Raw genomic sequence first — 15728 nt, 5'->3', positions numbered from 1 at the left:
TCAAAAACCATGTAAAAGTCATGTTAAAAGTAAGGCATAAATCCAATACATTTGAGACCCAAACTGATAAAGGTTAAATTAATTTTAAAAATTAATATAATCTGCTTAAACATAAAAGATTCTATCGATTGATTTAATACACAAACTCCATTATTACTTGGAAGAGGAAGAAAAACCTAAAATCAAATAATACTAAATACTCAATACCAAAACAAGGGCAACACAGAAGGGGACCAATACAGAGCATGAAAATATAATGTAGGGAATAATTAGAGGTGGCAATGTTAATATCAACAAGATCTTTGTCATTAATATCAATATTCATACACTTGAGAATTCCAGAAATAAACACATGAGAAAGAAGTTCAAAATACGTAAGAAACACTTTGAATCTATAATTAAATTTTTAAAATGCTTGAGCTAAATTTCAAATGGTATAAAACAATGAGTAAAAAATATAACATTACATAGCAATGTGAACAGAAACACCGGAGCACTGAAGTTTCCCCTCAATGCTGTGCTTGTGAGCTGAGTCGCTTCAGTCGTGTCTGACTCTTTGGGACTCTGTGGACCACAGGCTGCCAGGCTCTTCTGTCCATGGGATTCTCCAGGCAAGAATACTGGAGTGGGTTGCCATGCCCTTCTCCAGGGGATCGTCCTGACCCAGGCATCAAACTGGTGTCTCCTGAATTGGCAGGCAAGTTCTCTACCATTAGCGCCGCCTGGGAAGCCCAGTACGATGCTACTAGTCTATAAAAAATATATATAAACTTCTAAAGAGAAGAATTGAAACTATGATTTAGAGGAGGAAATTCGTGATTAACACTCTTGGGCCCTTAACCTACAATAAGAAATATAACTTGCTTCAAATATCTATAAACCATCCATGAAAATTACCATACATTAGACTTCACAAAAAATATACATAATTCCTCCAGGGAAAAAATATTTGTATAAGTTGTGTGCCCAGATCACAATGCCTGCAACTAATTTTAATATTATTTTAAAGCATCATTTAAAGATGAACATCATCCTGATAATTTATGTAAAGTCAAAATTAAACCATAAATTTAGAAATTTTGTAAGTAATGGAAATTAAATCACTACTCCTCAAATTTTCAGAAGCAAAGACACACACCGAGGTGAATTCATATCCTGGAAATGTGAATTGAAAATAGATTGGCCTCATTCATTAAAGTCAACAAGAATATTCATATACATGAATAGAAATAGTATAAGAAAATATCTGTCAAATGCCCACTTCTGAGTGACCGTGATTTGACTGTCATTCTCTAGAGTAAAGCTTGGTTTTATCAAGACAGTGGTAGTTTAGCTCATAACTCAAATAATCGTCATCCAAGGGCTTCTCCTGAGAACAGTCACCATGCGTGCAGCGGACGTGCTTGCCACACAACATGTCAACAAGCCTACAACGGAGAGGATTTTTCAAATGTGTACTCCAAAGTGAAGATTTCATAAAATTCATCATCTTGCTGTTTCACTAGGGATCTTCTTACGGGAAACTGTCCTTTTTTCAAACTTCAAGTATATTATACGTAACAACAGGACAATCACTAGGCACTGAGGCGCCCCTGCTTTGACCCACACCACAGCACTGGAGTCTCACCCAGCGCTGCATCTGTACCACCAGGAGAAGTTGTTCCCGTGGTGAAAAAGACAGATAAGATCTTGATATCACTCTAATAATTATTGTACCTCATGAATCCCTGTAGAGTGTCCTGGGGATCTGCAGGGGCCCACAGACCACACTTTGCGAACTGCTGGTTTCAGGAATTTCCCTGCCTCTGCTTTGGTCCCAGTGGCTCTGTAGCTTTAAATTCGCAAGTAATTTCCTTGGTTCCTGAGATAAAATCTAACATCATTCAAAAGTCTATCGCTGGGCCCTTTTCCACGTCTCCAGGGCCATGCCATGCTACCCCGTGCAGGCATCAGTACAGTCTACCGACTCCGGGCTTGTTCACGCCTTTAAAGCACCAGAGCCATTCCTGCTGCAGGGACACTCTACGTGCTATGCTTGGTTGTGTATTATTGTTTTCTTATTTTGCTCTTCATGAGTTACTTGACAAATTCATGCTCATTCTTCAAGTCTCATACTTCGGATTACTTCCCTGGGGAGACGGCTGCTGCTGCTGCTGCTAAGTCGCTTAAACGTGGTCCTAATGAGCTTCCCAGGATACCGACTGCCATCAGCATCTGATACTTCTTCTGTGTAGCCCAGGGCCCAGATGTAAACACCTAATTATCTTATGCCCACTTCTTTCACGGCAGTGTCCCTGCTCCAGTGTGAGCTCTGTGCGGTCGGGGCCTCTGCCTCTCGCACTCGAGACTCTCTGCACAAGGCCCGCAGACAAAGGAAGGAGCGCACAGCACCTTCTCTCTGTCGCGTCACAGCATTCGGGCTCTGGGAAGAGACCCAAAAGGAAGAGGAGGAAACGTGTCTTCAGATAATGTCATGAGTAAATAAAAGGTAAATTTTTATTAAAGAAAATTACATATTCTTATGGAATAAATTGGAGAAGGAAATGACAACCCACTCCAGTATTCCTGCCTAGAGAATCCTGTGGACAGAGGAGCCTGCTGGGCTGCTGTCCATAGGGTCGCATAGAGTCAGACACGACTGAAGCAACTTAGCATGCATAGCACGCATGCACGTAATAAACAGAACATAGAAATGCAACTGCCATAGAAAATAAATGAATTAAGATAAATAAATGAGTTACATTCGTACAAAAAAATGTTATTCCATAAGTTTCAGCCACAGGGCATCAGATATATTTCCTCTAATTATAAAAGCAGCTGGTATTAATATTCTCAACATTAATGTCAATATCAATTGTCACTCAAACTCTTTCATCGCTGAGGCAGAAATCAGAGTTTTGGAAATGACTGAACCTTGAAGTGTCTGAGCTAGGACATGAGTCACTGAGGATCAGGTTCCTTCTAACTTCCTGAGTTTTCTTAGAAACTTGTTGACACAGAAAGCAACTCGTGACTTCCACTCTGACAGTTTCCCAGGCGCAGTCGCTGTATCCCTTCTCTTGCAGGTAGACATGGATGCCCTGGAAGTACCTCTTCACTCCAGTCTGAGGTTGTCCTTCCCAGGGCAGAGTCTTCCTCTCCCGTCACCTGCCCCAGGCAGGCATCCAGGTGGTCCAGCTGCTGATGGAGTCCAGTGCGGAGCTGCTCCAGGAGGGTGGTGTCCCAAACAGCAGAGGAGCGCTTTGTGTGGAAGAGGTTGAAGCTCTGCTGGAGCATCTCGTGGAGCACAGAGATGGCCTGGGCCTCCTGGAGCTGGCTGCCCTCCACCATCTTTTCATACTGAACATTTCTTGGTGACCTGGAAAAGCCACAATTGTATGAATACTTGTCCCTTCTCTGACTTTGATCAGACTCTTCTCCCAGAAACAACTAAGGAGGTGTGAAAAGCATAATATATGTCTGTGTAGCTATCAACCACAGTGGCACACATGATTTGATGTCCCCCACCTAGGCACTCATGGCAAAAATTAGCACTTTTATTGATTTCATTACAAAGAGTAGAAAAAGAAAGGAAAGGGAAAAATGTGGAAAAACCCAGAAAATGAAAGTTTCTCGACTCACTTTTAAAAGCCACCCATCACCCCAAGCCCTCAGAACTTGCCTAGACCTCCCCTGCAGGCGGTCCTGCAAGCCCCCAGCATCCCAATGGCCCTCCCCGTCTCTGTGCTGCTGGCCCTGGGGATGCTCTGCTCCAGCCCCACATGCTCCCTGGGCTGTGAGCTGCCTGCCAGCCACGGCAATCTGGAAAGCTTCATACATTGGAGTCAGATGGAGAGAGTGCCCACTGTGTCCTGTCTGAGGGACAGGACTGACTTCAGATTCCTCAGACCCTGGTGCCCGGGACCAGGCCTGAGAAGACAGAAGCCACAGCTATTGTGCACGAGTTGCTCCAGCAGACCTTCCAGCTCTTCAGCACCACGGGCTCTTCTGCAGGTCGAAACGAGAGCCTCCTGGACAGATTCCTCGTGGGACTTGATCAGCAGCTGGAGGACCTGGACACCTGTGTGAGGGAGGGAAGGACACTGGAAGAGTCACCTCTGGGGAGTGAGAACTCCAGATTGGCTGTGAAGGGTTACTTCCAGCGAATCAGTGTGTATCTCAAAGAATACAGCCGCTGTGCCTGGGAGGTTGTCAGCATGGAAATCAGAAGGTGCTTGGTCTTAGCCAACAAGCTCATCAGAAAACTCAGGAAATAAAGAAGACGTTGAATCTGAAAACAGTTCATCTGGTCAACTAAATGGCTATTTTCTAAGACTCAAAGTGCAACCTTTAACTCTAATTTTGTGTCCGATGACATATAAATAATAGCTAATATATGGGCTTATTTAAATGTATGTTAAAGGTTTAGTTACCATAATTGTTTAAAACAGATTTAAGAATCCATTTTTCATATCATAAAAAGTTGTAATATTTATTTATTTATTTAAATTATAGAAATATTTAGGCTGTTCATAGAGTTTAAATCTTTATCATTCATAAGATACTTGCCTTCTACTATATTTTGTACAAGACTACTCTTGTTTTTTAGTAGAGAAAATAAAAGTAATTCTAAAAAAACAAACGGGCTTGCACACATCTTTGAATAAAACCTGACCCAAAGCCTGATCCTACAGGATAAACCTATACTGAATTTGCCTTAATAAAGAGGGAACGGGGTCACCCACGCTGGGTCATAGAAGGAACAATGGACAATTTGAGGGGGGATTGAATGTGATTCTTGAGACATAGACTAGAGGTGGGAGGGAGATGGGTGGAGAAAAGCCCAGGTCATGGACTCAGGTGCCTGCTTGGGGGCTGGAAGAACCGGAGCACCTTCAAGGGTTAGTGGAGAACCACATACATCATGCAGAGAAGGCAATGGCACCCCACTCCAGTACTCTTGCCTGGAGAATCCCAGTGACAGGCAAGCCTGGTAGGCTGCAGTCCATGGGTCGCTAAGAGTCGGATACGACTGAGTGGCTTCACTTTCACTTTTCATTTTCATGCATTGGAGAAGGAAATGGCAACCCACTCCAGTGTGCATGCCTGGAGAATCCCAGTGACGGTGGAGCTAGTGGGCTGCCATCTATGGAGTAGCACAGAGTCGGACATGACTGAAGCGACTTAGCAGCAGCAGCAGCACATACATCATGGGAGGTCAATCTGCATATGTGGAGTCTAGGATCCTGGAGTAGGATGAGGAAGGGAGAGGAAGTTTTCTACACTTGGCCATTCTTGAGAAAAGAGTCTTCCTGAACTCTTCAAATGGAGGCAAGAAGAACAAGGCAGGCTGGGGACTGCAGAGACAGCTAAGAGAGGCCATGCAGAACCAGTAGCTGCCATGAGAAACGTGACTCTAAGGAAGTAAGAGGGTTTCTCAAGCTTATTTATATATATTAAACACACATGTCATCGCTAAACTTTGAATAATTCATTCAAAGGAGTGCCTACCCTTGACTTCTAGGAGGATGCACCGGAATCCTCAGCACTTCCTCCCAGTGTAGAAATCCCCAGCGTGCTCTCCTCACTCACTCTGCATGAAGGCGTCCTCTCCATTCATACAGCTGTGTCCTTCTCCATTACGGTTTCTGGTTGTCAATTTCCCCTTACGACTGCAAACCACCAACTCAAAGCAGAACCAGAGTGAAAGTTCTAGCTCTGTCAGACACTCTCCTAAGACTTCACCTGCTCTGCCTGCCAAGCACTGCAGGTCCAGACTGTCCAGCCTCCCAGAGAAACAGAGTAAATAGACGGAACCCGCCCCACAGTGAGCAATGGAGGAGACACAGGAGCTCCTCTGTGCGTGCACCTAAGTTATTACATGTGCAGGGCTTTTAATACATTTAATATATTTAGCAACAGGGGGACAGAGCTTTCATCGCAGGACATATGTTAGTAAAGTGAACACTGGAAGAATACAATTTCTCAAAGTAACAAAGATCTTTCTGGGAATTCATGTATTTAATGTAGGCAATCTTCAGGACATTGATGGATCAATCATCTTTCTCTTCTTTCCAGTTGGGACATACCGCACTCAGTAGCTATATGTACAGTCAGAGGGACTTTTGAGATAATTTTATTCATTTATTCATTTCTCACTGTGCTGTGTCTTCACTGCCGCACGGACTTCTCTCTAGTTGTGGCAGAGCTGGGTCCTCTCTAGTTGTGGGGCACAGGCTTCTCACTGTGGGAGCCTCTCTTGTTGGGGAGCTCAGGCTCCAGTGCACTTGGCTTCGGTGGTGAGGGCCCGGGGTCTAGAGCACAGGGCAGGAGCTGTGCCCCCGGGCTCACTGTCCTGCAGCACGCGCAGCCTCCAGGACCGCATGGGGTCCTGTTGGCAGGTGGACTCCTCACCACTGAGCCTCCAGGGAAGCCCCTCAGGGAATGTTTAAGTACACTGAGAGGTTTGGAAACCTTCTTGAGGATTAGGGTCCTAAACAAGTAAAAAACATTCCGATATTACTGTTAAAAATACCATTTCATTAACAGATTATTTTCTAAATAACCTTTCATTCAATACTATAGTATCACCTGAACGAGTAGCCTGGTTCTCACCGTCCTTCGTTCTCACAGGAAGAAAGAGACAGAGGAACAGAGATGCCCAGTGGAAGCAACTGCCCGAATGAATGACTGAAACTCACTAGATTCTGTGACATAAGTCTCCAGTGAGAGACACCATCACTGAATGTCCTTCCTCCAGCTCTGAACCTCTGAGCAGAAAAGTGCTGAACAGTGTAAATAAAAGTGATGAATAATAAAAACACTCTCATTTAATTGACATATACAATCGGATGGGTACATTTGAAATTATTGGGAAATAGGTAAAATTAATGCTTTAAACTGATGACACTTTCTTTGATCATATTGTGAATACATAAATGAAAATCAAAAAAGGAAGTGAAAGTGTATTAAAACAATTAGAAAATGAAAATTACCATGTTCACTATTTAATGGCCTCGCTTAGAAAGCATGGCATCAGAGAACCTACCTCAAGTTTCCCCCAGACGCCGTCTCAGCCAGCCCAGCAGCAGCCGCATCTTCCCCATGGCCTTTGTGCTCTCTCTACTCATGGCCCTGGTGATGGTCAGCTACAGCCCGGGAGGATCCCTGGGCTGTGACCTGTCTCAGAACCACGTGCTGTTTGGCAAGAAGAACCTCAGACTCCTGGGCCAAATGAGGAGAATCTCCCCTCGCTTCTGTCTGCAGGACAGAAAAGACTTCGATTTCCCCCAGGAGATGGTGGAGGGCGGCCAGCTCCAGGAGGCCCAGGCCATCTCTGTGCTCCACGAGATGCTCCAGCAGAGCTTCAACCTCTTCCACACAGAGCGCTCCTCTGCTGCCTGGGACACCACTCTCCTGGAGCAGCTCCGCACTGGACTCCATCAGCAGCTGGATGACCTGGACGCCTGCCTGGGGCAGGTGATGGGAGAGGAAGACTCTGCCCTGGGAAGAACGGGCCCCAACCTGGCCGTGAAGAGGTACTTCCAGGGCATCCATGTCTACCTGCAAGAAAAGGGATACAGCGACTGTGCCTGGGAAACCATCAGAGTGGAAATCATGAGATCCTTGTCTTCATCAACCAGCTTGTAAGAAAGGTTAAGAATGATGGATGGAGGCCTAAACTCATCTTGATATGACTCTCAGTGACTAAGATGCCACATCACCCTTGTACGCTACCCTGAAGTCATTTTAGAAGACTCTGATTTCTGTTTTAGCCACCATGTTTCCTGAATTCAATCAATAGTACTTTCTCAGTAGCAATAAGCAAGTAGATATAAAAAGTATTCAACTGCACAGGGATCAGTCCATAAGGGATGACTGCCATGATGTTATTTATGTTTATTTATGTATTTATTTTATCTCATCATATTTATATTTTCATGTAAAAATGTTTTTCTGCATTGTAATAAAATTTAGAAAATATGTTCATTTCCTTAATCTTCTAATTTGTTTTATTTATTAATTTCTTATGAAAGTAATTACTGTTTTCATTATGAAGAATTAACTACTTATTTGGTCTACATAAACCTAGCATAGAATAGCATTTGTCCATTTATACTACAGAATAGTTGTATCACTTTTCAGGAAATGATTGTCAAAAGGTAGAATTTCTGGATCCCTGGCAGTCCAGTGGAATGGACTCCATGCTTCCAGTGTGAGACGCTCAGGTGCCACGGACACCTGGTCAGGGAACTAAGATCCTGCAAGCTGTGGAGTGCAGCCCCCTCCACCCAAAAGAAACAGGTAGAAAGGAGTCTCTGAAACGGTGGTAGATGAGTAGTCCTGAAGCCACAATTATAACTAGTTTATGCCCAATCAACAGAGAATGGTTGATGTCAGTATGTGGGGGGAGGACTCCCGTCCTCCAGGGAAGCTGCGAACATGTGGTGCTGAGTGGCTGAGCCTGACACCTGTTACTCTTCCTCCCGCCTTCTCCTCGGTCCTGCTTTACTGAACAATCCACTCCCTTACACTGTATCTTCACTGCCTCCAACACAGGAGCTCTGTTCTGTGATGGTTTCTGGCTTCAAAGTTTCTCTGAGTGGAAATCACTGGAAGAGAGCACAAGTGAAAGGAGAGCTCTAGAAGTTTCAAAACCTTTGAATGCAGCTCTGCTATTTAACAGCAGTGTGACCCTGAAAAATATCACAAACACTGAGGAGATGGATATGGCAACCCCCTCCAGTATTCTTTCTTGAAAATCCCATGGACAGAGGAGCCTGGTGGGCCACAGTCCATGGGTCACAGGAGCTGGACCTGTCTGAACCAACTTAGCATGCATGCAGGCATGCATTCTATCTTGATCTTCTCAAATATGGGGAAAATAACAGTAGTTTTTCATAGGACTACTGTTTGGATCAATAAGTCCATATTACAAGAAGCAAAAAAGTGTGCTTGGCACAAATAATCAGGACAGTGAGAGTCCTAGAGTAGCTGCCCATGGGGAGCAGACTGGTCAGCTGGCCTGAGGCAGTGACTGAAAAACAACATCTGAAAGATACTAGGTCTTTGGTAAAAATATTTAACTTAGGGGCTAGTTTCACAGTATATTCAGTGTGTGAAAGCTCCTGTGCTCAATGCTGAAGACAATTCCAATTCCTGTGTTTCAGATTTCTAGAAGTATTCTTAGGAAGTCACAGAAATTCTTAGAGAAAGAAGGATTAGTAGAAAATGCTTTGATCTACCATAAAAATGAATAATAGGGAAATCATAGAGATTTCTGCATTCACATGAATGCAGAAAATCACAGACATTACTCCTTAATCATGTTTCTTGCTTCTTTAGTGTGAGTACTACTCTACTACTTCTTGAAGACATTTCTAAAATCACCTAATCAACTCTCTGTTGGGTTTCCGTCTTTCAGCAGCAAGGCACAGGCAGGAAGAAAAGAGCAAGGGCCATGCAGTGTGAGGTTCTGCTCTCCAGCCCTGGGCTGGCCTGGGTTTGATCCTCGTTGTTTTCCATAAAGACTTCAGTCCCTAAGTGCTGGCAGGGTCACCTCCTACAGTCGGTCCTTCTCAGAAATCAGTGCCTTTTAGAGGAGAGACTGCTACAAGTGTATGCAGGTGTCTTATAACGGAAGCGAGAGTCTTTCTCTGAACAAGGGGCCATGAAGTCAATATTATTGGGCAAAACACATAAACCTTGCACATGCCTACTGCCAGCTGTCCATGATAACAATGGCTACATTAATCTATATTCAAGACCATATAAGCCCCTATATGTTCTCACACATTGACCAAAACAGGATCTTATCATCCTTTTTAGTTTTTGCCAATCTGACTGGTGACACAGAGCATCTAGCAGCAATCATTAGTTTTCCTTTTCCTAACTGATGGTGGTTGTCATCAGTCATACTCCAGCCTTCTCGTCCATCTCTTGGAATTGGTTTGGAGAACTCTGAAAGAAAAGCAATCTGCAGGCAGGGAGAATTGTACTGAAAACAACTGGAGCCCCAGCATCCCAGAGTAGAGCTGAGAAGAGCTGTGGAGTTGAGACTTTCATTTTAAGACCAGGACGCTAGAGGAGGTGACAGCCTTTCTCTGTCATATCCACTGGAAATGCAGGTTTCTTCTGTGAATTTCTGATCCATAGGCAATGAACCCTCTGCTCTTGCATTGTCACTTTACCCAGGTAAGTTCAGTTCAGTTTAGTTCAGTCGCTCAGTCGTGTCTGACTCTCTGCGACCCCATGAATAGCAGCACGCCAGGCCTCCCCGTCCATCACCAAACCCCAGAGTTCACACAGACTCACTTCCATCGAGTCATTGATGTCATCCAGCCATCTCATCCTCTGTCGTCCCCTTCTCCTCCTGCCCTCAATCCCTCCCAGCATCAGAGTCTTTGCCAATGAGTCACCCCTTCACATGAGGTGGCCAAAGTACTGGAGTTTCACTTTAGCATCATTCCTTCCAAAGAAATCCCAGGGCTGATCTCCTTCAGAATGGAGTGGTTGGATCTCCTTGCAGTCCAAGGGACTCTCAAGAGTCTTCTCCAATACCACAGTTCAAAAGCATCAATTTTTTGGTGCTCAGCCTTCTTCACAGTCCAACTTTCACATCCATACATGACCACAGGAAAACCATAGCCTTGACTAGATGGACCTTAGTCGGCAAAGTAATGTCTCCGCTTTTGAATATGCTATCTAGGTTGGTCATAACTTTCCTTCCAAGGAGTAAGTGTCTTTTAATTTCATGGTTGCAGTCACCATCTGCACTGATTTTGGAGCCCCAAAAAATAAAGTCTGACACTGTTTCTACTGTTTCCCCATCTATTTCCCATAAAGTGATGGGACTGGATGCCATGATCTTCGTTTTCTGAATGTTGAGCTTTAAGCCAACTTTTTCACTCTCCTCTTTCACTTTTATCAAGAGGCTTTTTAGTTCCTCTTCACTTTCTGCCATAAGGGTGGTGTCATGCATACCTGAGGTTATTGATATTTCTCCTGGCAATCTTGATTCCAGCTTGTGTTTCTTCCCGTCCAGCGTTTCTCATGATGAAACTCTGCATATAAGTTAAATAAGAAGGGTGACAATATACATAGAGCCTTGACGTACTCCTTTTCCTATTTGGAACCAGTCTCTTGTTCCATGTCCAGTTCTAACTTTTGCTTCCTCACCTGCATACAGATTTCTCAGGAGGCAGGTCAGGTGGTCTGGTATTCCAATCTCTCTCAGAATTTTCCACAGTTTATTGTGATCCACACAGTCAAAGGCTTTGGCATAGTCAATAAAACAGACATAGATGTTTTTCTGGAATTCTCTTGCTTTTTCGATGATCCAGCGGATGTTGGTAATTTGATCTCTGGTTCCTCTGCCTTTTCTAAAACCAGCTTGAACATCAGGAAGTTCACAGTTCACATATTGTTGAAGCCTAGATTGGAGAATTTTGAGTATTACTTTACTAGCGTGTGAGATGAGTAAAACTGTTTGGTAGTTTGAGCATTCTTTGGCATTGCCTTTCTTTGGGATTAGAATGAAAACTGACCTTTTCAGTCCTGTGCCCACTGCTGAGTTTTCCCAATTTGCTGGCATATTGAGTGCAGCACTTTCACAGATTCATCTTTCAGGACTTGAAATAGCCAAGGAGTTCATAGTTCATTTTTGTTCAAACTCCGTGATCTCCAGCTAGAAACACACAGATTGCAATGTCCTCAAGCAGATCCCAGGCTCGACACTCACCCTGCACTCCTGCCATCTGGCTGGAATCCAGTCTGAGTTTCATTTGTGACGAAGACACTTGTAGATTTCCTGTGTTCAGGGCCCAGAACTGTTTTCCGGTCAAACTCATGAAGTAGGTCATGACCTGCTCTAGTTTTCAAGGCTTTAAAAATCTGTCTTGATGGTGATGCCTTTCGAAGATGCATGCTGGAATCATATCCCCAACTGCCTATTTCACAGCTGGTACCTACTGACCACACATTATGCTGAAATCAAAAGCATTTTGATTGCACGTGTTTAAGCAACTAATCCATATGATTTGACATTTCAAAAAAGTTCATGAAACTCTCCAATGAAAAACTGACTACATAAAAAAATGGATGTTTAATAGATGATTCCTGATGAAAAGACATGAGAGGAAAAAGGAATTTGTTAGTTGAGATTTGTTATTTGAGAGAAATATCAATAACCTCAGATATGCAGATGACACCACCCTTATGGCAGAAAGTGAAGAGGAACTAAAAAGCCTCTTGATGAAAGTGAAAGAGGAGAGTGAAAAAGTTGGCTTAAAACTCAATATTCAGAAAACAAAGATCATGGCATCTGGTCAGATCACTTCATGGGAAATAGATGGGGAAACAGTGGAAAGAATGTCAGACTTTACATTTTTGGGCTCCAAAATCACTGCAGATGGTGATTGCAGCCATGAAATTAAAAGATGCTTACTCCTCGGAAGGAAAGTTATGACCAACCTAGATGGCATATTCAAAAGCAGAGACATTACTTTGCCAACAAAGGTCCGTCTAGGCAAGGCTATGGTTTTTCCAGTTGTCATGTATGGATGTGAGAGCTGGACTGTGAACAAACCTGAGTGCTGGAGAATTGATTATTTTGAACTGTGGTGCTGGAGAAGACTCTTGAGAGTCCCATGGACTGCAAGGAGATCCAACCAGTCCATTCTAAAGGAGATCAGTCCTGGGTGTTCTTTGGAAGGAATGATGCTAAATGCTCCAGTACTTTGGCCATCTCATGAGAAGAGCTGACTCATTGGAAAAGACTCTGATGCTGGGAGGGATTGGGGGCAGGAGGAGAAGGGGACGACAGAGGATAAGATGGCTGGATGGCATCACTGACTCGATGGACGTGAGTTTGAGTGAACTCTGGGACTTGGTGATGGACAGGGAGGCCTGGAGTGCTGCAATTCATGGGGTCGCAAAGAGTCAGACACAACTGAGCAACTGAACTGAACTGAACTGAACTGACTGGGTCATAATTTGTCAAATATGGCATTCCCTCAGTGAAGAGAGATATATATGAAGTAGCAATTTTGAAAACAGTACTGATGATTTTGCTTCCATTAAAGCCGGCAACTTACAAGTACTATTGTGGCATAAGGAAAATATTTCCACTTGATGTGAGTTTAAGACGTATATATATTTTAAAAGATTTTTCAGACAATTAACATTACAGGAGAAATTTACCTTTTATATTAATAGTGAATGAAATAATTTTCTTTTTCCCTTGGGGCGCCTGTAAGTCTCAGTCTTGTCCCCAAGTCTTCCTTCCCACTGGAGGGTCACAGTATCAGGCAGATTTCTGTCCGGACGTCGTCTTCTATTCTTCCAGTCATTTCCCATATTCAGGTAATTTGGTAGCAGCAAGTATGCTTTACCTAGAGCCACAAGTACCATCAGCTTGGAGTTTTCTACAGAGGATTCACTGAATCGTTTGTAATCCAATCTGAGCAGGGGTCATCACTCTCAAGGATCTTGTCCATCATGTATCTCAATTTTATGGTGAGGATCACTTCACAATCTATGAGTCCTCTTGGACAGTTAAATGCGATTATTTTATAATTATTAGAATTATTAATTTTGTCAAGCACAGTTAGACTCTCAGTAATAACTACCACTTGATAATTTCAGTTTGCTTCTTATACAAAATAATCAGGATACTTTGTAAATCGCTCAGCTTATCAAGAATTTGGAGGGACACATTAATGGAAATAAGAGATTTGTAACACTGAGGTATGAAACAACAAAGGGACAGCTTGTGTTAGAAGCAAAAGAGGGAAATAAGTGAGAGTTCAGGACATGCAGTGGGCTCAGGTGTTTATGCTGTGGATGGGAGTGTGGAATCTGACCTTCCTTATTAGATTAGTTCATTCACATAAAGTCTTAGCAGGGGGCTCTTGGGAAGGAGAATATTAACTCATTTCACTATGTTGGAAGGATTAAGTGAGTCCCTTTAGAGGCTGAGGAATTTGTAGCTGTTGTCACTGTCATTTTTGATGAAGACTGAGTGCCTGGGGAATTTGTCTGGTGAAAGTATTAGTGGCTCAGTCGAGTCTGACATTTGGTGACCCTGTGAACTGTAGACTGTCAGGCTCCTCTGCCCATGGAATTCTCCAAGCAAGAATACTGGAGTGGGTTAACATTTCCTTCTCCAGGGGATCTCCCGGACTCAGGGATTGAACCCTGGTCTCCTGCATTGCAGGCAGATTCTTTACCATCTGAGCCACCAGGGAAGCCTGGTAGGTCCTTGGTAATTAGGTTCACAGTATAACATTTATAACATTTAATGAGCAAACAATCCAGGATGGATATGCCATAAAAAGTGAGGGTAGCATCAGGGAATGTGTTCTTTCTCCTCAAATAAATACCACGAATGAAATAGATCCTAAGGAATCCTGCCATAAACACAATTCCTTGGCATCTTCTTATTACCGTGTCACAGACTGAATGTGTGTGTGTTCCCCAAATTCATATATCGAAACCCTCCCCCTCGAGGCTCCCTGATGGTCCAGTGGCCAGGACTCCATGCTCCCACAGCAGGGAGCCTGAGTTGGATCTCTGGTCAGGGAACTAGATCCTGCATGTGGCAAGCAAGACTTCCCATGGCCCAAGTAAAAATCCTGCACGAAGCAAGGAAGATCCAAGATCCAGCATGCTTCAAATAAGACATGGCCCAGCCAAATAAGCACATAAAATAAATAATTAAAAAAATTTTTAAAAAGCCACAGAAACCCAACCCATCAATATGATCATATCACAAACTGGAATATTAGGGAGATTGTTAGGGTACAGCTCAGTTCAGTTCAGTCACTCAGTCGTGTCCGACTCTTTGCGACCCAATGAACTGCAGCACGCCAGGCCTCCCTTTCCATCACCAACTCCCGGAGTTCACTCAAACTCATGTCCATCGACTTGGTGATGCCATCCAGCCATCTCATCCTCTGTCGTCCCCTTCTCCTCCAGCCCCCAATCCCTCCCAGCATCAGAGTCTTTTCCAATGAGTCAACTCTTCCCATGAGGTGGCCAAAGTACTGGAGTTTCAGCTTTAGCATCATTCCTTCCAAACAACACCCAGGAATGATCTCCTTTAGAATGGACTGGTTGGATCTCCTTGCAGGCCATGCGACTCACAAGAGTCTTCTCCAACACCACAGTTCAAAAGTATCAATTCTTTGGCACTCAGCTGTCTTCACAATCCAACTCTCACATCCATACATGACTATTGGAAAAACCATAGCCTTGATTAGACGGACGTTTGTTGACAAAGTCATGTCTCTGCTTTTGAATATGCTATCTAGGTTGCTCATAAGTTTCCTTCCAAGGAGTAAGCGTCTTTCAATTTTAGTAATCAATAAAATTAGCTATTACTTTTAATATCATAATTTTACTGTTACCCAGATTAAGATCAGGATCTTTTGGAATCATTTCATTCCCTGTCATTCTAGTTTTTTCGAAGCATCTTCTCATTACCCAAATGGATTTATCAACTACACAGATGCTAGGCAAGGCTGGTCTCCTAAACCCTGCCAGAAAGGGTTTGTGTTCTAGCAAATGGGGTTCTGAGTGCCCGTCTCTCTTCCTTCTCCACTTATACTGATGACATGTGGATTAAAGAAAAGGAAAATCAGCTAGCTGGTCTTACAAAGCTGAGGGCAGGCAACTGACTCAGGACTTGGCCTTCATTGAGCTTCTGTAAGAAGCAGCCCTGTCCCAGTCTTTCTGTTGTTCATGTTGGC

At 43.5% G+C, this 15728-nt stretch overlaps 1 protein-coding gene and 1 pseudogene across 1 annotated transcript; both read left to right on the top strand.

Annotated features, from left to right (window-relative positions):
* Window positions 1–3705: 3705 nt before the first annotated feature.
* LOC114112806 (interferon alpha-2-like) lies at window positions 3706–4328 on the top strand (annotated as a pseudogene).
* Window positions 4329–7083: 2755 nt separating this feature from the next.
* LOC114112829 (interferon omega-1-like) lies at window positions 7084–7629 on the top strand. Its single transcript, XM_042243482.1, has one exon. It carries the CDS (start codon window positions 7084–7086, stop codon window positions 7627–7629), a length of 546 nt encoding a protein of 181 aa, XP_042099416.1.
* Window positions 7630–15728: the final 8099 nt, after the last annotated feature.

This window comes from Ovis aries, chromosome 2 (genome assembly GCF_016772045.2).
Source record: "Ovis aries strain OAR_USU_Benz2616 breed Rambouillet chromosome 2, ARS-UI_Ramb_v3.0, whole genome shotgun sequence".
Taxonomy (NCBI): Eukaryota; Metazoa; Chordata; class Mammalia; order Artiodactyla; family Bovidae; genus Ovis; species Ovis aries.
This window is presented reverse-complemented; position numbering and strand designations above follow the sequence as displayed.

Excerpts from the sequence above, each read along its gene's own strand:
- LOC114112829 (XM_042243482.1), top strand. The coding sequence starts at position 7,084 with ATGGCCTTTGTGCTCTCTCTACTCATGGCCCTGGTGATGGTCAGCTAC.